The sequence below is a fragment of the Eriocheir sinensis genome, chromosome 2, assembly GCF_024679095.1.
Source record: "Eriocheir sinensis breed Jianghai 21 chromosome 2, ASM2467909v1, whole genome shotgun sequence".
Classification (NCBI taxonomy): domain Eukaryota; kingdom Metazoa; phylum Arthropoda; class Malacostraca; order Decapoda; family Varunidae; genus Eriocheir; species Eriocheir sinensis.
In genome coordinates, this window is record NC_066510.1 from 24,848,207 (window position 1) to 24,870,706 (window position 22,500).

Sequence of the window (22,500 nt, forward strand, 5' to 3'; positions counted from 1 at the left end):
GGAATGAGGAAACTAAGGAAGGAAACAAGGAAGGGAGGACGGAGAGAGAAAGTTTGAAAGGAAAAGAAAAAAAAAGCTCAAGAAAGGAGAGAAGGAAAGGAGAAAAAATAGACTGAATACAGGTTAAAAAAAGCAAGAAGAGAGACTGTATTGAAGAAATGGAGGAAGGTAAGGAGAAAGAAGGAAGGAGAAAGGGAAGAAAGGAAAAAAAGAAAGAATAAAGAAAGTAAGAACGGAAGGAAAGGAGAGAGAAAGTCTGGAAGGAAGAGAGAAAGAAAGAAGCAGTTTAAGAAAGGAGTGAAGGAAGTAAAGAAGAATGGAGGGAAGGAAGGAAGGAAAGAAGAATTAAGAAAGGAAAAAAAACACAAATATATAAAGAAGGAAACGAAGAAAGAAAAGGTAAATAGTGAAATAAACAAAGAAACAGAGGGAAAAGGATAAAAGGGTATTTGAATAAGAAATGAAAGGTAAAAACGAAAGGAAGGAAGGAGGGAGGGAAAAAATAAGGGAGGGAGGAAGGATGAAAAAGAAATGCGAAAGAGAAACAAAGGGAGGGAAAGCAAAACATAAAACAAAACAAAACAAAAATAAATAAAAACACCTCGTTGAAAAAAAAAAAAAAAACTAATACAAAAACAAATAACAAACGACTATAAAAAAATGCAGCAGCCAATTCAATTCTCCGCGTTGCTTCATATTCTCTCCGGGGAAGAATTTAAGTAAGTTTGTATAAAGAGGCGGGAACACGGGAGGGAGAGAAAGAGAGAGTTTAATATTTGCCAACTCTTGCATTAGTTAGACGGACAGAGCAGGCGGTGAGGTGAGGGAAAGGGGAAACTATATTGTGGAAGGAGGCAGAGGGTATCGAGATATAACTTTAGTATGAGCAGAGGCAAGGGTGAGGCATATAAGCGTAGTGTGATAGGAACTGACTGGGAAGAAATGAAGAAATGGTAAGTTGAGCGACATTACACCCCCATCTCCTTGATCAAAAGTAGTGTCCCTATAGGTTGGAATACGTAATAGAGTGTGAATATAAGGTAGAGTAAGTCATAAGATGTAAATACGGGAGACATTTCAGCTAAGGAAAAAAAAGTAATATAAATCGAACTTCCTTCAAAAGTGGTATCCCTGTAGTTAATATGTATTCCTTCCACATGATAAATAGAATAAATACATTCATTCCACATGCATGAGAAAGAAAGAAATGTGAAGAAATGCAGGAAATGATGACAGGTAAACAAAAAATGATGATTAAGATAAATTGCCTAACTCTACCGTGTTTAAAAATAGTGTGGCTACCAGATGGGATAGTACAGTCTCCTTCCATAAACAAGAGAAGGGAAACAACGCCATCTATGTACTGAAAATGCGATATCTTAAAGGCGTGGACAAGATGGAGGCGATACACACCTTACACATTTTTTTTATACAGCGGAGGAAACAGCTCAAGGGCGAAAAGAAAATGAAAACAAAGACTCCCTCAGCAAATAGAAAAGAGGAAAGAGCGGCCAAAAGAGAGGAGGAAGATGGAAGAAAGAAGACGGGAGACAACGAAGAAGGTAAGAAGAAGAAGACAGAAGGAGGAAGACAACGCCACTTATATTTAGAAATACCAACTAAAAGAAAAAATAGTAGACTCAAAGGAGAGGACGCAAAGGAGGTAATTAGAGTCTGGCAATTACTGAAGCTGATGAGAGAGGAAAAGTTGACATATAGTTTTTTTTGTGCCGGCCAGACAACACTGAGGTAGTTTAATTAATAGATGGAAAGGAGTAATATAGCTGAGTGCTTTTTAAAGGAGACGGAATAGGAGAAATAGCTAACGGGTGAGGGATGTTGTTGTTATTATTATTGTTGTTGTTGTTGTTGTTGGTGGTGGTGGTGGTGGTGTTTGTGGTGATGGTGGTTGTGGTAAGTGGAGATGGTAACAGTGATGATTGGTAGAGTGTTGGAAATAGTTGCTATGGTGAAACTTATGGTGCGAGAGAGAGAGAGAGAGAGAGAGAGAGAGAGAGAGAGAGAGAGAGAGAGAGAGAGAGAGAGAGAGAGAGAGAGAGATGGAGAGAGAGAGAGAGAGAGAGAGAGAGAGAGAGAGAGAGAGAGAGAGAGAGAGAGAGAGAGAGAGAGAGAGAGAGAGAGAGAGAGAGAGAGAGAGAGAGAGAGAGAGAGAGAGAGAGAGAGAGAGAGAGAGAGAGAGAGAGAGAGAGAGAGAGAGAGAGAGAGAGAGAGAGAGAGAGAGAGAGAGAGAGAGAGAGAGAGAGAGAGAGAGCACACTAGGCCAGGTTTCAGCTCTTCCAGGTAACACGGGTCCATTTCACACCTTTACATTTAATTACAGGTGCAAGCGGCGAGGTGCAAGTCCGCCGCATTTAGTGTAATGAAAAAAAGTGTTTATACGATTTGCGTGCGCGCGTATAAAGGTTCGTAGCACACACACATTCCTGCCGCCAAGTGCGTGGAAAATAATTGCACTAGAGAATAACGGGGTGACAATAGAGCGACAGAAACAACAACAATAACAACAACAACGACAGTGACCCTACCTACAGGGACACTTATAAACAACAATAAACAAACACCTGTGCCCTCTCTCTCTCTCTCTCTATCTATCTATCTACCTATCTTCAATTACACTTATACGTCTCCCCTACACACACACACACACACACACACACACACCTAGCCCTAGTACTCCCCACACATCCCTACCTTGTCCTCCCTTCCCCTTAACCCTTACCCTCCACCCCTCCCCCTCCTCACCCCACACAAGCAAGGGACTCACCGTGATGTGCCGGCCGCGGTAGGTGAGGACGGTGTGCTTGGCCAGAGTCTGAATCGTGCACGGCCGGAACATGGACTGGAAGCGGCTGGAGTCTGCGGGGACGGGAGGAGAAGAGCAGATGAGAGAGGGAGTGAGGTCAGTGCGGGTGTAAGTGAGGTTACGGGTTTAATGATATGCTTGGATGCTTAATAAAGGTGTGAAAGGTAAATTATTATGTCAGTGCTGGTGTAGAGCGAATAGTGTTACGTGTTGGGGGTTAATCATATGTTTGGATGTGTGATAAAGGTATGAAGGGTAAATAATGTAACCAGGTGACTAAATGAAGACGCCAGTGTAGGTGTGTAGCGAGTGGTGTTACGGGTTACGGGTTAATTATATGCTTAGATAGATAATAAAGGTGTGAGAGCTAAATTATGCACTCAGGTGTATAAACGAAGTCACAGCTGTACGGGTGCTGGAAGTAGAATATCACAGGTAAATTTGATGTGTAAAGAAAAACTGTGAGGTAAATTATGTAACCAGGTATGCAAACGATCCTGAAAAAAAGAATATCACAGGTAAATTTGATATGTGATGAAAAGTATGAGAAGCAAATTATGCAACCAGGTGCGTCAGCGAAGATATCACAGGTGTACAGGTTTTCAGAAAGGTATCATAAGTAAGTTTAATGGGCAGATGAGCAAAGGTAGATGTCAGGGTTGCGTTGTACAAGCGAATATCGGTACGTGTTGCAGGTTAATGATATGAACAGGTGGGCACGGAAAGGCTTCATAGCTTAATTGAATAGAAAAATGAATGAAAGGTGTGAATCTTTTAGTGACGTGAAGCCTAGATACGTGTCAAGTAAATGTTTTAATGAAGGTGCCAGTGAAGGAACGGCTGTTTAAATACAAGATCATGAATAGGAAAATGAGGTAAATAATGTATTGAGTGAATGATAAAGTAACTAATTAGCTTATTAATGTCCTGGTTGAATATTTGCAGGTGAGTTAGTATATAATTATGTTGAATAATTTAAGGAGATAAATAGTGAAGGAAGGTGCTAAAGAGAAACGGAAGGAAGCAAAGAAGGAAGAAAGAAAGGAAGGAAGGAATGGAAGAAGGAAAGAAGGATGAGGTAAACAATGTAGAGAAGAGAAAAAAATAGAAGAAACGCGAACGAGAGCAAATGAATGAATGAATGAAAGAAAGAAGGTAGGAAGAAAGGAAGGAAGGATGGAAGGAAAGATGGATGGAGAAAATAATGTAGAGAAGAAAAGAAAGTAGAAGATACGCGAATGAAAGAAGGAGGGAAAAAAGAAACGACAGAAAAAAGGAAAAAAAGGAAGGACGAAGAAAAAGAAGGTAAAAAGACTCAGAAAAAAAACTAAAAGATACGCGAAGGAAAGATGAAAAAAAAGACACGAAGAAAGAAAAGAAGAAAAAAACAACGACAGACGGACGGAAGAAAAAAAGGAAGCAGTTAGGAAACAACACTAACGACACTAAGCAAGCATCATCATAAACAAACAATGCGAGGTTCTTCATCGTCCCACAAGTGTCTCATTACCACAGAAAAGAAGGAAAAGAAATGACTGGATCCTTTTATGCTGTAAGGGCTGGAAGGAGGAAGAGAGGGAGAGAGAGGGAGGGAGAAAGAGAAAGAGAAAATAGAGAAGAACTAGAACAAGAAGAACAAGGTACAGAAGAAAAAGAAGAACAAGAAGAACAAGAACAACAAGCAGAAAAAGAGGAAGAAGAAGAAGAACAAGAACAAGAACAAGAACAAGAAGCAGAAAGAGGAAAAGAAGAGGAAGAAGGAGAAGTAAAAGAAAAAGAAGAGAAAAGAAGAAGAAATAGCAGAAAAAGGAAAAAGAAGATGAGCGAAAGACAGATAGATAGATAGTTAGATAAATGAGTTAGTTAGTTAGTTATAAATAGACAGATACGGTGAAAAAGAAAGAGAATAAAAAAGAAAACAGAGAGAGAGAGAGATAGAGACCACAACAGTATGCATCAGAAAGCGAAGAAGAAGCCGTAGCAGGCCGGCAAAAATAATGAATACATGAATAAATGAATGGATCAACCTCGACAAACAGCTCCCCGCCGCGCCGCCGCCACACACACACACACACACACACACACACACAGGTCTGACGGATTGGCGCTCGCCCGGAAAACATCATTGTAACTCGCTATTATTTCCCTTTTTTTTTTACCACCGGCGTAATGTGGCGCAACTGTGCCGAATTAACGCTCCCCCTCCCTTCCCTTCCCTTAAAAACTGGCGACATTTATTCCTATTTCTGTCGCTGAGGATGTTGTCTGTGATCGTTTATTTCTTCTTTTCTTTTTTCGCGTCTTTTTTTTCCTCTTTCCTTCGCGTATCTTTTAGTGTCTTTTCTTTTCTCTGAGGCTTTGTACCTTCTTTTCTTCGTCCTTCCTTTTTTTTTTTTTCCTTCGTTCTGTCGTTTCGTTTTTTCCTCCTTATTTCATTCGCGTGTATTCTACTTTCTTCTCTTCTCTATATTATTTTCTCTACATTATTATGGGAAGATGTTAGAAGCGAGGGGAATAGCCACTAATATCAAATCAAGGTGGAAAAAAAAGTGAGGATGAGAGGACTAAGAATTTATTGTTACCAAGCAAGTATTTATATACTGGAAGAGTCTGTGAGTAACAATAGAGTATAAAATAGCCTCAGAAACTAATACATTCACATGACAATACTGTTTTGTGTGTATTACGTAACAAATATGAGGTAAAAAAAAGATCTACAATATTAAAACAGATGAAGGTTACTGAGTTAGGTAAAAAGAAAGGAAGGAAGGAAGAAAGAGAGAAAGAATGGTGCGTGGGCAGGAAGGAGGGAGTGAACGATGGAGGGAATTAGAATGAAAAGGAAGAAGAAATTAAGAAAGGAAGAAGGGAAGTAAACAAGAAAGAAAGAGGAAATGAGAAATGACGGTAAGAGGGGAAAAGTGAGGAAGGAGAAAACATACGATTGAGGAAATTAATAAAGAAAAGGAGAGGAAATCGAGTAAGTAGGGAAACAAAGAAAGGAAGGAAGGCAGGAGGGCATCTGTATTTCCTCCTGCCTACGACTTGAACTCTTTCAATAGGAGGGTATCAGGACACCTCTCCTTCCGAAGTCGACCTCTCTTTTGGCCACTCCTCTGTGCGCTTTTTGTGGGAGCAGCGAATAGAGGGCTTTTTTTCATTATTGTTTCCTTTTTTTTTTTTTTTTGCCCGAGAGCTGCTTCCTCTGCTGTAAAATAAAATGAAGGATGAAACATACGATGGAGGAAACTAGTAAGGAAAAGGAAGAATAAATTAAGTAAAGGAGGAGGGAAGCAACTAAGGAAGGAAGGAGGATATAAATAACCGAAGAAAGGAAGGAAGGAAAGAATTAAGGAGGAGAGGAAGACTTAATTAATGAACAAATAGAAAAAAAAAAACTAAAGAAACACGCAGTGAGAAAGGAAAGTGAAAAACTACCACAACAAAACAGACTTACCAGGAACTATAAATAACGCAAAGAAAATAATAAACGACACAACCTCCACGATTTTACTAAGCTACCAAGTTATGAAACGACGAGGAACGAGTAGCGAGGTGCGTAAAGGAACGGCAGGAGGCACCGGGGGCAATGAGGCCGTTCCCGGAATATGAGGAGAAGGCGAGCGATTCCTGAAGGAGTGTGTACCAGGAAGGGGATAAAAAAGAAAAGAAAAAAAGGCACAGTACGAGGAATAGCTAAGAAGGAAATTATTAAAAAGAAAGCAACGAAAGCACTTAATAATCAAGCAATATATAAAAGAAGGGGAGAACATAAACACAAATGGCGTCGTTACGAGCATGATCAAAAGAAAGCAACGCAAATGGAAACTTAACACTGGGATGAAATTAAATAAAAACACAGTTCGAGGAATAACTAAGAAGGATAAAAATCACCAAAGAAAGCAATAACCGGAGAGCTGAATAACTGAGAAAATACAAGAAGAGAGAGAGAGAGAGAGAGAGAGAGAGAGAGAGAGAGAGAGAGAGAGAGAGAGAGAGAGAGAGAGAGAGAGAGAGAGAGAGAGAGAGAGAGAGAGAGAGAGAGAGAGAGAGAGAGAGAGAGAGAGAGAAAAGAGCCCCATAAGAATGAAATGAAAATAAAAAAACTATAGAAAGAACACTGTGCGAGGAACAACTAACAAGCAAAACACCACCAACAACACAAAGAAGCAAACAAACAAAAAGAACGAACACTCAGACGAAGGATTAGCAAGAGGAGAAAGTAAAAAACAAAAAAACAAAAATGAAAAATAAATACATCTGTGGTAAGAATCGTACACGCAAAAACTCGTCCAATTTTTATTTTAACGAGAAAAGAAACGGAAAAAAAGAGAGAAAAAAACACCAATAGAAATAGAGTCAAAAACCTTCATATAGTATTTCAGCAAAGTCCACCCATCCACCCCCACCCCTTTTCCCTCTAACATCCACACGAGCCTTTTCCACAAACCCATCCTTATTGAACCCTTTCTTTTCACCCACTCATCCACCAACACTCTTCCTTTATTTAACTTTTCCAATATTTTAACCATTTTCATTAACCTTTTCCATCCACTCATCCACACAAACAACTCTTTCTTTATTTAACTTTTCCAATATTTTAACCATTTTCATTAACCTTTTCCATCCACTCATCCACACAAACAAATCTTCCTTTATTTAACTTTTCCAATATTTTAACTATTTTCATTAACCTTTTCCATCCATTCATTCACACAAACAACTCTTTCTTTATTAAATCCTTCCTACCTTTCTACTCATCCATCCACATAGACCTTTTCCTACCCTATAATCCTCATCCCTTCCTGTATCTTCCCATCCACCCATCTACCCACCTCCCTGTAACCCTATGCGATAAGACTGGCGAACGCGTAAACATCAACCACTGACCTCAAACCCGACACACACACTCTCTCTCTCTCTCTCTGATCGACGGTAATATATCCACCCTTCCTCACCCCTTCCTACCCTCCCATTCACACCCCTACCCAACCTATCCCTATCCCTACCTTCCCATCCTTACCCACCACCCAACCCACCCAACCTCATCTCTTCCCACCTCATCACCAAGTCTCCCCCCTCACCCTTTACCCTTCCACCCAGCCAACTCTCATGAACCCTAAATAAAGAAGAGGAAAAAAGCCTCCCTCTCACGTTACCCTAACCCGCCGCTCGGCCCAAATTATCCGGTAAATGAGCCACTTACTCCATGATCTCACACCCACTCACGCTCAACCCTGCTCCCTCCCGCACTTTCACCCCTCCTCCCTTCCTGCCTCGCTCCCTCGTTCCCACACGTATATGGACCTGCCTCCCTTACCTCTCCACTCCTCTCCTTTCCTCTACTCTCATTATCCTCCTCTTTGTATCTTCTCTCTCCTCTCTGTTCTTTTCTTTTCCTCTCTTCTTTGTCCCTTTCCTCTCCTCCCTGCCTCTCTTGCCTTCCTTTCCGTCTCCTTCCTTTCATCTTTATCCTTTTCTTCTCCTCCATATCCATTCCCTCTCCTCTCTCTGTCCCTTTCCTCTACTCTTTGTCCGTTTCTTTTCCTCTCCTTTCCGTCTTTCCACTTTCTATCCCTTCAGTTTTATCTCTTTTCATCCATTCTCTCATTCCTTTCCCTTCCTCCTCCTCCTCCTCCTCTCCTCCTGTCTATGGTTTAGCCCTCTCCATACAAGCAGATTTTCGTTTTTTCTTTCTCTTTTTCCACTTTTTTTCTTTCTTTTACTTTTTTCTTGCATGGAAGGTTTAAGAATTTTACGTTATATTCCGAATGCGAAGAGAGTATATATTTTTTCTTTTCTTATTTGGGGGAAGATGAGATGTTTAAAAAGTCTGTCCGCTCAGAAGAAAGGAAGAGCACTGAGTGAAAGAGTTTGTTAAAAGAAGGAGAGTGGAGTCAAAATATTATATTCAAGTTTCGAATCAGGCCCGCTAATTGCATGGAAGCATTTGCAATTATGAAAATAAGTCGAAATTTTACGAGCGGCGATAATTATGCACAGGGAAAATATTATTACTATGATAATTACCGCTATTAAGGGAATGGAAGCAGGCAGGTAAAACACGGCCGAGGCAGCGATTTTACCTGCTGAACACACACACGCACGCACACACACACACACACACACACACACACACACACACACACACACACACACACACACACACACACACAAAGACAAACAAACAAACAAACAGATACGCATAAGCTATCCACCCATGCTTAAAGCCCCTTGCAAACACACACACACACACACACACACACACACACACACACACACACACACACACACACACACATACACACACTCGTCACCAAAACACACACATATATGACAAAGCTTTCGTAGGAGTTTTGGGCATTTCCAGGGGCAATTTTATAACCCTAGTGGTGGTCTGACCCTTCTCCTGTATACCATGAACCTAAATATACACTCATGAGAGCCCAATGAATCTCCTCTTCGGCCTTTGAAAATAGTTGATGTGAGAGGTAGAAGCGTTTGGGAATATCGACAAATCCATTCGCTTCCCCTCTTCCAACCTCTCTACCTCTTCCTTCCCCTTTCTTCTTCCCTTCTGTCCTTTTCCTTCCTTTTCCTTTCCTCTCCACCCATCCTTCTCTTTCCTTCCTTTCCCTTCCCTTCCCTTTCCATCCCTTCCCTTCTCTTCGCCTCCCTTCCTTTTCCTTTCCTTTCCCTTTCCTTCCTTTTCCTTTCTTTTCCTTTCTTTTCCTTCCCTTCCCTTCCTTTCCTTTCCCCTTCCATCCCTTCCCTTCCCTTCCCTTCCCCCCCCCATTCTATCTCGTCCTTTCCCTTCCCTTTCCTTTCTATCCCTACCTTTCCTTCCCTTCCCTTCCTTTCCCTTTCCTTCCCTTCCCTTCCTTTTCCTTTCCTTTCCCTTTTCCTCTCCTTCCCTTCCCCTTATCCGCCCCGCCCCGAGCCGCCCCATAACAAGCCTGGGCAAGATATTATTACGGGGCGTTGCAGATTATTGGCTCCTGCTGATGAAAGGGTGAATGATGAAGCCTCCTGTTGCTCCCTTCTGATACGTGCCCTTCACCTCCATCCATCTATACTCCCTTCTGTACGCCCTATCTCACTCCCTCCATCTTGCGTAGGGTGAGTGATAAAGAGGGTAGGCAGGGTTAAGCAGGGTGTGTATCTCTCGAATATTGTTTTGATTTTTTCTTTTCTTTTCAATCTCCATCTATTTTTTTTCCTCTTTTTTACCACTGTGTATTTTCCTTTATTCTTTTCCCGATTTTTCTTATAATTTTCCTGTTCGTTATTTTTAGTCTATATCTCTTTTTTTTCCTCTTCTCTCTTCCACTGCCTTTTCTTTTCCTCTTTTCCATCTTTTTTTCACCCTAATCTCGCTCTCATGCTTTATTTTCTCTCTCTCTCTCTCTCTCTCTCTCTCTCTCTCTCTCTCTCAAAGCCAACATTTGCATTGTGGTTAATCTTAATTAATTATAGTGCCATTAAAAATCCTCATTACTGTCCTCTTTCTTCTTTGTCTTCTTTATCCTCCTTCCCCCTCTCCTCCTCCTCCTCCTCTTCCTCCTCGTTTTTTCCCCTCTTAAACCTCCTAACTCTCAGCTGCAAAAGAGATAGATAGAGAGGGAGACAGACAGATAGATAGAGAGATAAAGACAGACAGACGAGAGATATTACTCCTTTTACCTTTCCAGCAGCAAGGTCGATGGAGGAGGAGGAGGAGGAGGAAGAGGAAGCGGAGGGAGAGAGGGAGGGAGTAGCGTTTCACAAGTGTGGGTGTGAAGCTTTAGAGAAGTTCAGGTGAAACGACTGTAGGAGTAACGTGGGAGTGATTGCAAGTTGCACGAGGGAGAGAGGAGGAAAGGTGAGGCAGAGTGGGAGAGGGAGAGAGAGGGAGTAGGAGGGAAGGAGAGGGAGGCTAAGGGTGGGAGGAAGAGGGAGGGGGAGGAGGTAGGCAATATCGGCGAAGTGGAGAGGACGAAAGTGAGAGAGAGAGAGAGAGAGAGAGAGAGAGAGAGAGAGAGAGAGAGAGAGAGAGAGAGAGAGAGAGAGAGAGAGAGAGAGAGAGAGAGAGAGAGAGAGAGAGAGAGAGAGAGAGAGAGAGAGAGAGAGAGAGAGAGAGAGAGAGAGAGAGAGAGAGAGAGAGAGAGAGAGAGAGAGGATGATTAACCTGAAACTACCACCATCTTACCACCATTATCACCACCACTACCACCACCACCACTACCACCACCACCACTACCACCACCACCACCACCTCCCAAACCACACAATACACACAATCACACACCAATTAACACAACTTCTCTCCTTCCTCCACACCACCGCCATCACCACAGCTGTCCTACACATCACCACCACCACCACCATCACCACCACAACGTCTGTCCCTCCGGTGGTGTGTGAGAGAGTGAATTCGATGGAAGTTCTAAATGAGTTTGTCCGCACAGAGGAAGTGAAGCCAGAGAACAGGAGGAGGAGGAGGAGGAGGAGGAGAGAAAAGGAATATAGGGAGACGGAGAAAGAGAACAAGTTTGAGACGTGTTTTGTATTTATCTACGAAGGTATGTAGGCGGATAGCGTACACACACACACACACACACACTACTTTCAAACAAACAAGAGAGAGAGAGAGAGAGAGAGAGAGAGAGAGAGAGAGAGAGAGAGAGAGAGAGAGAGAGAGAGAGAGAGAGAGAGAGAGAGAGAGAGAGAGAGAGAGAGAGAGAGAGAGAGAGAGAGAGAGAGAGAGAGAGAGAGAGAGAGAGAGAGAGAGAGAGAGAGTAGATAGAACAAAAGAAGGAGAGCTCTCGAGGGGGAGGGTTGATAATGAAGCAAATGTGATGGATTGCGAGTGATAAAAGGAAAATGACGAGAAGCGATATTAACGGTAAGGGAAGACGAATTAATACCATAGATAAATTACCGAGAAAGGGAAGAGAAACAGAGAGAGAAAAAGAAAGACAGACAGACAGGCAGACAGACAGGAAAAGAAAGAAAGATGAAATATACTAATGCTGCTTGAAAAATAGAGAGAAAAATAAAAAAAAAGACAACAGAACCAGTTAAGAGAAGGAAGATGATTTTTTTTACAACAAAGGAGGCAGCTCAACGGCACAAAAAAGGGAAACAATAATAGAAAAAAAGCCCGCTACTCGCTGCTCCTAAAAAGAATCCAAAGAGGTAACGGAAAGAGGGGTCAATTTCGGGAAGAGAGGTGTCCTGAAAAAGTAATGCATGAAAAATGAAGAAAAAAAACCCCCACCACAGACTTGCATAGATAAAACAAACGCTGCAAAATCACGAATAAAGGTTACAAAAAAAAAAAAGGGGACGTAACATGCAAAAACCCAAGTAAATTAACAATGGAAGTACACACAAACAGGAGAGGAATTTAATTTGCTCTGCCGTAGTGAAATGAGCATGTGCGTAGGTGTGTGTGTGTGTGTGTGTGTGTGTGTGTGTGTGTGTGTGTGTGTGTGTGTGTGTGTGTGTTTGTGTTTACTCCCTGACATGGAGCAGCACCACTTTACCGACAAACACGCGGATGGAATTCATGAAACGGCGAAAGCAAGTGAATCAACAAGGAAATATATTGAACAAATTCGTGAGCAAAGCCATGAAAAATATATACAAACAAATATACAAACAAATGCGCAAACACATGCCAAAGTAAACCAAACAAAACACAAATGTGACACGAGAACATTGCTTGGGAGAGAGAGAGAGAAAAGAGGATAAAAGGGAGGAAGAGAAGGGTAGGGGGACAGGAGTGGCTGGGAAAGAGGAATGAAGGGATGGAAGGGGAAAGGAAGGGCGTAGAAAGGCAGATAAAGAGGTATAGAGTTTATCTGCAGGGTCACTTTGGACACTGATCAATTATGCAAGGGACCAACTCACCTATTTAAGGGGGCGGACAGAGAGGGTAGGTGTGTGAGTGCATGAGTGTGTGTGTGAGAGTGAGTGTGTGTGTTAGAAATGTAGTGGGCCATTAAGCGAGTGTTTTATAGAGTGAGGTAGTGTAAATAGTATAGAAGTGAGAGCGTGAGTGGGTGAGTCAGTGAGTAAGTGGGTCATTGGGTGTACTATAAAGGTGAGGAAGCTTTATATTCTGGTAGTAAAATAAATAAGAATGTCAGTAGTGGAGTGAGTGAGTGAGTGAGTGAGTGAATAAGTTAGGTAAGTGGATGAGTAAGTAAGTGAAAAAGAAATTAAAGTAGAGAAAGTGTGCGTTATATAGAAAGATAATGGAAGAAAGAACAAAGTGAGGAGAGGAATGAGTAAATGAGTGAATGAGTGAGTGAATAAGTGAGTAAGTGGATGAGTAAGTGAGTGAAAAAGAAATTAAAGTAAAGAAAGTGTGCGTTATATGGAAAGATAATGGAAGAAAGGAGAAAGTGAGGAAACGAATGAGTATGTAAATGAGTGAATGAGTGAGTGAGTGAGTGAGTGAGTGAGTGAGTGAGTCGGTATGGTGGGAAAGAAGTGAGAGACTGATTTATAGAGTGGCTTAATAAGATAATAAATAAGAGCATGAAAGATGGAATGATGGAGGTAAGGAGGGAGGGAGGGAGGGAGATAAATCGTGTGTGGGAGAGAATGATGGATAGAATGAGGAAGGTATTAGAGGCGAAGGAAACAAACACCGATATCCAATGAAGGTGGCAAGAAGAGGAAGAATGAGTGAAGGGAGAAAAACAAAAGAAGAACGAAAGAAAAAAGTGGAAAGAAGGAAAGGAAAAACGACTTAGAATATTGCAAGAAGAGGAAGAATGAGTGAAGGGAGAAAAACAAAAGAAGAACGAAAGAAAAAAGTGGGGAGATGGGAAGGAAAAACGACTTGGAATACTAGGAATGGGAAGGGAAAGAAACCCCCCCCACTAATAATCAATGGAGGTGGAGAGAAAAGGTAGAATGGGAGGAGCATGAAAAACAAATGGAGAACGAGATTAAAAAAAAAAGATTAGGAAGAAGGGAGGGAAGAATGATTTGAGATATATATAAGGAATGGCAAGGCTGGAAGACCCCCCCCCCCCCACACACACACACACGCACACTAATGAAGGTGACAAGACGAGGGAGAATCAGAATAATAAGAAAACAAAAGGAAAACAAAAGAAAAAAACAAGAGTAGGAAGAGGGATGGAGGAATGGCACAGGCGGAAGAACTTGACCGGAGAGCAAAACAGTGAAGGGACTGGATGAGAGCGACAAGAACAGAAATAAATAGAGGAACAGGAAAAAAATAATAAAAGGAAAAAAAAGGAAAAAGGAAATATTAAAAAGAGGTAGACATGAAGAATATAGGAAAGAAGGAAAGCCAAGCGAGGTCAGCTTCGTCATAATTTCCACACACAAGAAAGAAAAAATTTACGAGAGTCTGCGTCGTTTTATTATACTTTTTTTTTTCTTTTCTTCCCGCTGAGTCGATAATCGCATCCGCTCATTACGTGCGTCTCTTTATTTACCTTGAAAAGAATAAAAAAAGATCCCGCTAATAAAGTTTCTTCCCGTTTCACCGATAATTAGATTTTCAGGACAACAACGAAAGCTCAAGGATTACTTTTTGTTGTTGCTGTTAAGGTTATAATGTTTACGACGGCGCCTATAAAGATGATAGTGATGGGGATAATAACGATGACACTAGTGATAATAACAACAAAACAACAAAAACAATAACAAAAATAAGAGTAACAATAATAATAATAATAATAATAATAATAATAATAATAATAATAATAATAATAAGATGAAGATGAAGATGAAGAAGAAGATGAAGAAGAAGAAGAAACAGAAGACGAAAAAGAAGAAGCAAAAGATGAAGAAGAAAAAGAAGAAGGAGAAAAAGAAGAAGAAGAAGAAGAAGAACAACAACAACAACAACAACAACAACAACAACAACAACAACAACAACAACAACAAAAACAACAACAACAGTAATAACACTTACAATAACTAGGAATAGTGCAGAAGAAATCCCAAAGGCAACACCACGCACTTCCATCACACAAATTACATAATTCATACCAAACCTGCAGTCCAAACGGCTTCAAAAGTAATTACAGTGTTAATCCAAATCTCTCAGGAGCTTCCAAATTCGCAGACCCAACGCAGAATCAACGGAAGAAAAACGGCTCTGTAACTTTCTTTGCGTTACGGTGGATTGTACGAGGCTACCTGATACACAGAGGCAGCATGCGTCTGTTATTACCAAGGTACTCTTATGATATTAAAGTCCAACATCCCCTCCACCCTTCTTGCTTTCGCTTCCCCGGTGCATGACTCGGCGTAACATACAATTTAATATAGTGATCATAACGGAAAGGATATTTATGCTTGGCTATCCGGTACACTTTTACGTCTCATATTACGGTTGCTCCCTAAAATATTGGAAGTCTTGTGAGGGAGTGAGATACACCTCTGTTGAATGCTGGCTGCTATGTACCGTCGGCTGCTGTGTACCGGCTGCTGCGTACCACTGCTTTGGCTTATATGTACCATTGTAGGGCTGCTATATGCCGGCTCCTATGTACCACTTTGTTTTTGTCTCTCTCTCTCAATGAAAAATGAGCGAAAACTGGAGAAAATTTTGCCCATGACTGACTGATATGTTCATTTTTTTCCATAGTTTTCGCATCACGCAATCTTCCTGTGGCAAGATTTAGTTTTTTCTTCTCCTTACGCTGTCAGAATCAATCTAATATTATTCTTATCTCTGCACTCTAAAGAATAAGATAATTGTTGCATAAACTTAAAAATTGTAATTCATTATAATCCTACATTGTGTTGTTTTGATGCCAATGTTCTTTACGAAATACATCCTCCCCTTACAGACATTGATTCTTGGTGGTTGATTGCTTCTGGTCTTGCTCCTATTTCTAGTTTAACCCGGTAGCTGCGGGGATCATGTTTCTTAATGGTCCCTCTAAGCGAGAAAAATGAGAAAAAATCACCCCTCACACAAACCATTTCATAATATATATCAACGCATTTGTGATCAGTTTATGTCTCATCTATTTTGGGGGGTTAAAATCATGGCACAAATTTGGCCCGTCGCTGCTACCGGGTTAACCCAAGACCTGCCTGCTCCTGCCCACACTCATCAACATCCACACCGACCCACCCACCCACACCCACGTCCCCTGTCTGGCTTATTGCCCCGCCGAAGAATATGTGTCAGCGTTCATCACCCCGCCCGTCACGTAGCCTGCTGTTCCCTTTACGACTTCCTCAGGCGCGCCGCTCCTGCCCATGTGACTGAGTGAGCCCGCGCGTCACCACATCGCGTTACTCTCCACTCCCTTCTGACCAAGCTCCCATATATGACAAGGCTTTCGTAGAGGTTTTGAGCATTTTCATTGGTAGTTTTATGACCCAAGTGATATTCTGACCCTTCTTCTGTACAACGAACCCACAAAAACACTTATTAGAACCCGACTGATTTCCTTTTTGGGCTATGGAAATAGTGGATGTGATAAGCGGAAGAGTCTGAGGATACGGAACCATCATATTCTTAAGCATTTCGGCGCCCACGTTCACAAATTTGACAAGGCTTTCGCAGGAGTTGTGAGCCTTTCCAAGGGTAGCTTTGTGATCCTGGCGGTGGTCTGACCCTTCTTCTGTACCATGAATCTAAAAAAACACTCATTAAAACTCGACTGATCTCCTTTAAGGCCTTTGGAATCAGCACACATGTTTGACAAGGCTTTCGTGGAAGTCTTGAACCTTTCCCTGATAAGGTTTGTGACCCTAGCGGTAGTCTGACCCTTCTTCTGTACCATGAATCTAAAAAAACACTCATTAAAACCCGATTGCTCTCCTTTTTGGGTTTAGGAAACAGTTGATGTGGTAAGCGGAAGAGTCTGAGAATACTGAACCACATTCTCAAACATTTTGGCGCCCAAGCTCACACATTTAACAAGGCTTTCGTGGGAGTCTTGAGCCTTTCCATGATAAGTTTTATGACCCTGATGGCAGTCTGACCCTTCTTCTGTACCATGAATCTAAAAAAACACTCATTGAAACCCGATTGCTCTCATTTTTGGCCTTTGGAAACAGGTGATGTAAGAGGTCGAGGCGTCTTAGAACACCAGCCGACAGCATAACCACCCGCTTTGTGATTGGCCCAAGCATGATGACGTGGCCGATACCTCACTGCTGATTGGCTCTCCTTCACCCTCAAGGAACGGCCCTTCGCTATACAGTAAGAGCGAGCGACATTATTCGGGCCAACGTTATAGAGAGGCGTCACTATAGGAAGGTCGTAATAACAGATATTGGCAAAGGGAGAGGAGGAGGAAGAAAGGGAGGGATCGGAGGAGGTAGGGAGATGGAGGGATGGAGATACGGAGGAAGGGTGGAGGGAGAATGGGACTGCAAGGGGAGAGAGGAAGATAGGGAGGAGGAGGAGGAGGAAGAAAGGAAGAGGACCAAAGGGGATTAGAGGAAGAAGAAGAAGGACGAGGGAGAGAAAGAATGAACGGTACACAATATTTCTCTCTCTCTCTCTATCTATCTATCTATATATCCCCCCCCCCTCTCACACCCTCTTCCTCCTCTCTCCTCCTTTTTATCTTCCGATTTCTCAATTTTCTTGTGTCTGGTGTCCCTTCTATTTTTGTGCTTCCCTCCCCTTCCTCTACTTTTACATGTTTTATTTCGTGTTTTTTCCTCTCTGTAACAAACATGAAACGACACGCCCCAGGAAATAACACCATGAACATCAACAACATCAATAACAATAACAATAAGGACTGTAGTAGCAGGAGTAGTAGTGGTAGTAGTAGTAGTAGTAGTAGTGGTAGTAGTAGTAGTAGTAGTAACGTAAAAATAATGAATAATTAAATGAATAAATAAAAATAACAACAATGAAAACCAAGAATGCAATGACGCATCTACACACAAACAAACATACAAAAACAAACACACACACAAAAAAAACGACAATTCTTAATCAGCTTTCAACGTTACTTTTCACATTTAACTTTTACATTAAGAAGCAACGTTTTTTTCCCTCTTCGTCTGTTTTTCTAACGTTTTCCAACACTTTGCTCTTATTTCCTCCCACGCGGCCTTTACTTGAGTTTTTATTTCCTTTCTTTATGGTCAATCTCGTCCATAAAAGTATAGGTCGTAATGTTTTAGTGCCGTTCCCGAAGTCCCGATAGTTTTTTTCTACTTTTAATTTTCTTTTCACTTATTCAGTATTTCTGTATTTACTAACTGAAAAAAAAGTGTTGATAGATCGATGGAGGTATTTATAGACAGGTTCATGGAGTGAGATAAACCTATGATATATTTTTTGTTTCTCTCTCTCTCGGGTCGTCAAAGTGTATATTTTTATGGAAGCTTACTATCTTTATTACAATCTCTCTCTCTCTCTCTCTCTCTCTCTGTGTGTGTGTGTGTGTGTGTGTGTGTGTGTGTGTGTGTGTGTGTGTTGTCTTATTCACCGTATTGTTTGTTTTGTTGATTATTTTAGTTCGTTTTCTATACAGTTCTTAGTATTCATTTGTAACATTTAATACTCTTCTATTGTTTATCGTAAAGCCTATACTAAGACCCATGGATATCTCTCTCTCGTAATGAAGTCAAGAAATTTCCCTTTTAGAAACCCTCGCGATATACGGAAGACTTTTATCATAAACTTTAATCATATCTCCTTTCTCCTTCCTTCACCCCGTTTCCTTTTTCCTCTTTCCTTCTGTTTTCTCCTCCCATCTTCCTCCCTTGCTATACATTATTTTCCTAACCTTTTCGTTCTGCTTCTTTCCTGTTTCCCTTTCCCATCTCTTTATCCTTTTTCTCTCCTTTCTTTCTTCTCCTTCCCTGTTTCCTTCTTCCCATCTTCCTCCTTGTTACCTATTCTTTCCTTTTCTTCCTTCTCTTTCCTTTTGTTTCCATTCCCCATCTTCCTTACCTATCATATATTGTTTTCTTCATCTTTTCTTTCTTCTCCTTTCCTCTGTTTCCTTCCCCCATCTTCCTTCCTTGCTATATATTCTCTCCTTTCCTTCCTCCTGTTTCCTCTTCCCTCCTTGCTTGACCCTCTTTCCTTCTCCTTCCTTGACCTCACTTCCTTTCTTCTCCTTCTCTCTGTTTCCTTCTTCGCCAACATTCCCCTCTTGCAATATTAGCTTCCCTGTTCCCTCTACCCCTCCTTTCAATTTTTCTTATCTTTTATTCTGCTTCGTTCTATCATCTTCCCTCCTTGCAATTTTCACTTTCGTCTTCTCTCTTTATCCCTTTCCTTCTTCCATCTGTGCCTCGTTGTTCATCCTCTCCTTCTTCACTTTTCACCTCTTCCTTATTCCTTTTCTTTTATCCTCTCTCTTTTCCATCTCTCATCTCTGCATTGTTTCTTTCATCTCTAGCCATCCTTGTCCTCACCTCCCTTCACTAATTTCTCATTCCTTTTGTTTCCTTTTGTCTACCTTCCATCCTTCTACTTCACCTATTTTTCCCCTTTCTCTTCCATTCATCTCTATCCATCATTGTCCTCATCTCTCTTCACCTCCTTCTCATTCCTTCAGTTTCTTTCTGTCTATCTTCCTTAACTCCAATTCCCTTTTACCACTCTTTTCTTTGCAACTTGTTTTTCCACTTTTCACCTCCTAGTTATTTCTTTTGTTTCCGTCTCCCGCCATCGATCCAGTTATCCTTCTTTCTCATTCTCTTCTCTCTTCCATGCAACGTTTATTCGTCTTTCCTTACTTAGCCGGACATATGGACCCGCCAGCAAGCTCAGCAAGACCACCACTTCGACTAATGTAAAAGGGTTAATCGAAGTCAACGTTATCGAAGCAGCGGAGTCGACGTTCAAGCCAATTTATGGAAGTCTATTGATACTCGTTTTGAATTTAGCCGTTTGTGGTTAGGTATGCATTTGGATCTTTCTCTTTCTCTTTTTTTCTTTTTCTCTTTTTCTTTCTATCTTTCTTTCTTTCTTGCATTCTTTTTACTTACTTACATATAAACTCTCTCTCTCTCTCTCTCCGGTAATGTACGAGACTTATCAATACAGTACGAGGGTGTTCTTGCATACAATATCCCCTTTCTCGACCTCCGCCTGCCTCGCTTCATAATACAAGAGGCACACACACATGCACGCTCCCCGCTGCCCACTCCTACTCGATTATGTAACCTCCACCACGTCCACCTCCACCACCACCACCAACAACACCACCACGGCCAACGCCATTACCACCACAAGAGGCTTCATGCATATTCAAGCTGCCGCTACGTCGCTTTAAAAGGTCACGAAGAGTAAGTCAGTGGGTCGTGTTTGTGTGGCATTGAAGGGAAACTGATGGAGACGTAAGGAGATAGATAGATAGACTGATAGATAGATAGATAGAAAGGTATATATGTAGGTGGGTAGATGGAGAGAAAGACTGGATGAAAAAATAAAATAAAAGACAGTGTGTTTAAAAGGGGGAATTGTGAGAGACTCTGTGTGTGTGTGTGTGTGTGTGTGTGTGTGTGTGTGTGTGTGTGTGTGTGTGTCCCTCCCCTCCCCCCTCCCCCCCTCCGACCCTTAAACATTCTGGCAGACTCTTGGCGCCTTGTCTAGCAGGAAATTGCTTTAACCTGACAACTCATTATAACTCTGATTAAGACAACACATTCTCTCTCTCTCTCTCTCTCTCTCTCTCTCTCTCTCTCTCTCTGTTTTAGTATCCCTCTCACCCTCTCAAATCTCTTCTCTCCATTCTGTTCTCTTCCTTTGTCTTGTTTTCCTTCTCTCTTCCCTCCTTCCCTCCTTTTTTTCCTCTTCTCCCCTCTCTGCCTCTCCTATCCTTCCCGTACCCTATTTCCTCTGTTCTATTCTGCCTCCCTTCCTGCTCCTAATACCTTCCTCTTCCTCCTCCATAACTCTATTCCAGCCTCTTTCTTGCGTCCCTTTCAGTTGGTCTTCTTTTAGGCGTTTTTCCTTTTATCTTCATCTCGCTCTCCCTCTATCCCATTCTCTCCTATTGTATATCTTATCTCTCTCTTTTAAGTAAGTGAAACATGGGTAGAGCGGACCGTATACTTTATCCACGAAAAAGAGAGAGAGAGAGAGAGAGAGAGAGAGAGAGAGAGAGAGAGAGAGAGAGAGAGAGAGAGAGAGAGAGAGAGAGAGAGAGAGAGAGAGAGAGAGAGAGAGAGAGAGAGAGAGAGAAAGTCATTTAACAACACAATATCCACCAAAATAACTAAAACAAAAGGGTAAATAATGAAAAAAAAACAGTATTGTGGTGAGAGTGGTAGGGAGGAAAACGAAGTGAAGGAAAGAAGGAGTGAAGGAAGGAAGGGACGAAGGAGGGAAGGGAAGATGAAAAGGGGAAATTGACTGGAAGGTTGAGAGGGAAGAGGGAGAGAGCGTAAGAAGGATGAGCAGGAGAGAAGATTGACTGAGAAAGTGGAAAGGAAAAATGTGAGGAAATGAAATTGAGGAACAAGCAAGAGAGGAGGAAGAGGAGAGAGAGAGAGAGAGAGAGAGAGAGAGAGAGAGAGAGAGAGAGAGAGAGAGAGAGAGAGAGAGAGAGAGAGAGAGAGAGAGAGAGAGAGAGAGAGAGAGAGAGAGAGAGAGAGAGAGAGAGAGAGAGAGAGAGAGAGAGAGAGAGAGAGAGAGAGAGAGAGAGAGAGAGAGAGAGAGAGAGCTGCTGGGAAGACTTGAGGAAGAGGAGGAGGCAGCAGGCTTAAAGAAAAAGAGGAGGAGGAGGAGGAGGAGGAGGAGGAGGAAAACGAGAAGGCCAACAGATAAGGCAAATAGGAGGAAGAGAGAGAGAGGAAGAAAAGGAGGAAAAAATTAGGAAAATGTTTGAAAAGAGGAAAGAAAAAAAAAAGAAAGATAAAAAGCAAACAATAAAAAAAGACAAAAAGGAAAGGGAAGAAATAAGGATAGAAATAGAAAAGGCATGGAAGAAATAAATGCGTAGGAAGATAAAAAAAAACAAGAAAAAAGATAAAAAAGCAAGTATAAAAAGAGATAGAGGGGAGAAAGAGGGGAACGGAAATAGGAAATAAATGAAGGAAAGAGGAAGAGGAAGAGAGAGAGAGAGAGAGAGAGAGAGAGAGAGAGAGAGAGAGAGAGAGAGAGAGAGAGAGAGAGAGAGAGAGAGAGAGAGAGAGAGAGAGAGAGAGAGAGAGAGAGAGAGAGAGAGAGATTATTCTCTCTCTCTCTCTCTCTCTCTTTCTCTCTCTCTCCTTTCTTCCTTTTCAATTTCCCTTCTTCCCGTCATCTCCTCCACCTACTCCCTTTCTCTCGCTTCTATTCTTTTTCTACTTTCTCCTCCTTCTCTCCTCTTTCCTCTTGTTCTCATTCTCCATTCATCTATAATTCCTTTCCATTTACTTTTCATTCTTTATTTCTATTTTCTTTACTCACGCTTTCCTCAACTGACCTTATTGCATTCTTTTATTTTTTTTCTTTCTTCCTATTCTATTCCCTCTCTCCCTTCTTCCATTCCTCCAGTGTGTCTTCTTTTCCTCCATTTTCCTTTTTTTCTCTCTTCTCCATCGCAAAATCTCTCATCCATTACTTTTCTGTTCCTTTCTCTTCCTTTTTCCTTCCTGCCTTCTTCCTTTTCTTCGTTCTTTCTTCCTTCTATTCTACGTCTTTTCCTTATTTACTTATTCTTTCGCCTTTTCCTATCTTCTCATCACGCCTCCTCCTCCTCCCCTTCTCTTTTCTTATC

The 22,500-nt window shown here is 41.5% G+C and overlaps 1 protein-coding gene across 2 annotated transcripts in view; it reads right to left on the reverse strand.

Annotated features, from left to right (window-relative positions):
* LOC127001600 (locomotion-related protein Hikaru genki-like) overlaps positions 1–22,500 on the reverse strand; it is a 150,770-nt gene that overhangs the window by 49,782 nt on the left and 78,488 nt on the right. For both annotated transcript variants that reach the window (XM_050866404.1, XM_050866412.1), the window contains one exon: positions 2,786–2,877. In XM_050866404.1, coding sequence (XP_050722361.1) covers positions 2,786–2,877 — 92 coding nt within the window. The remainder of the gene's footprint in view (positions 1–2,785; positions 2,878–22,500) is intronic.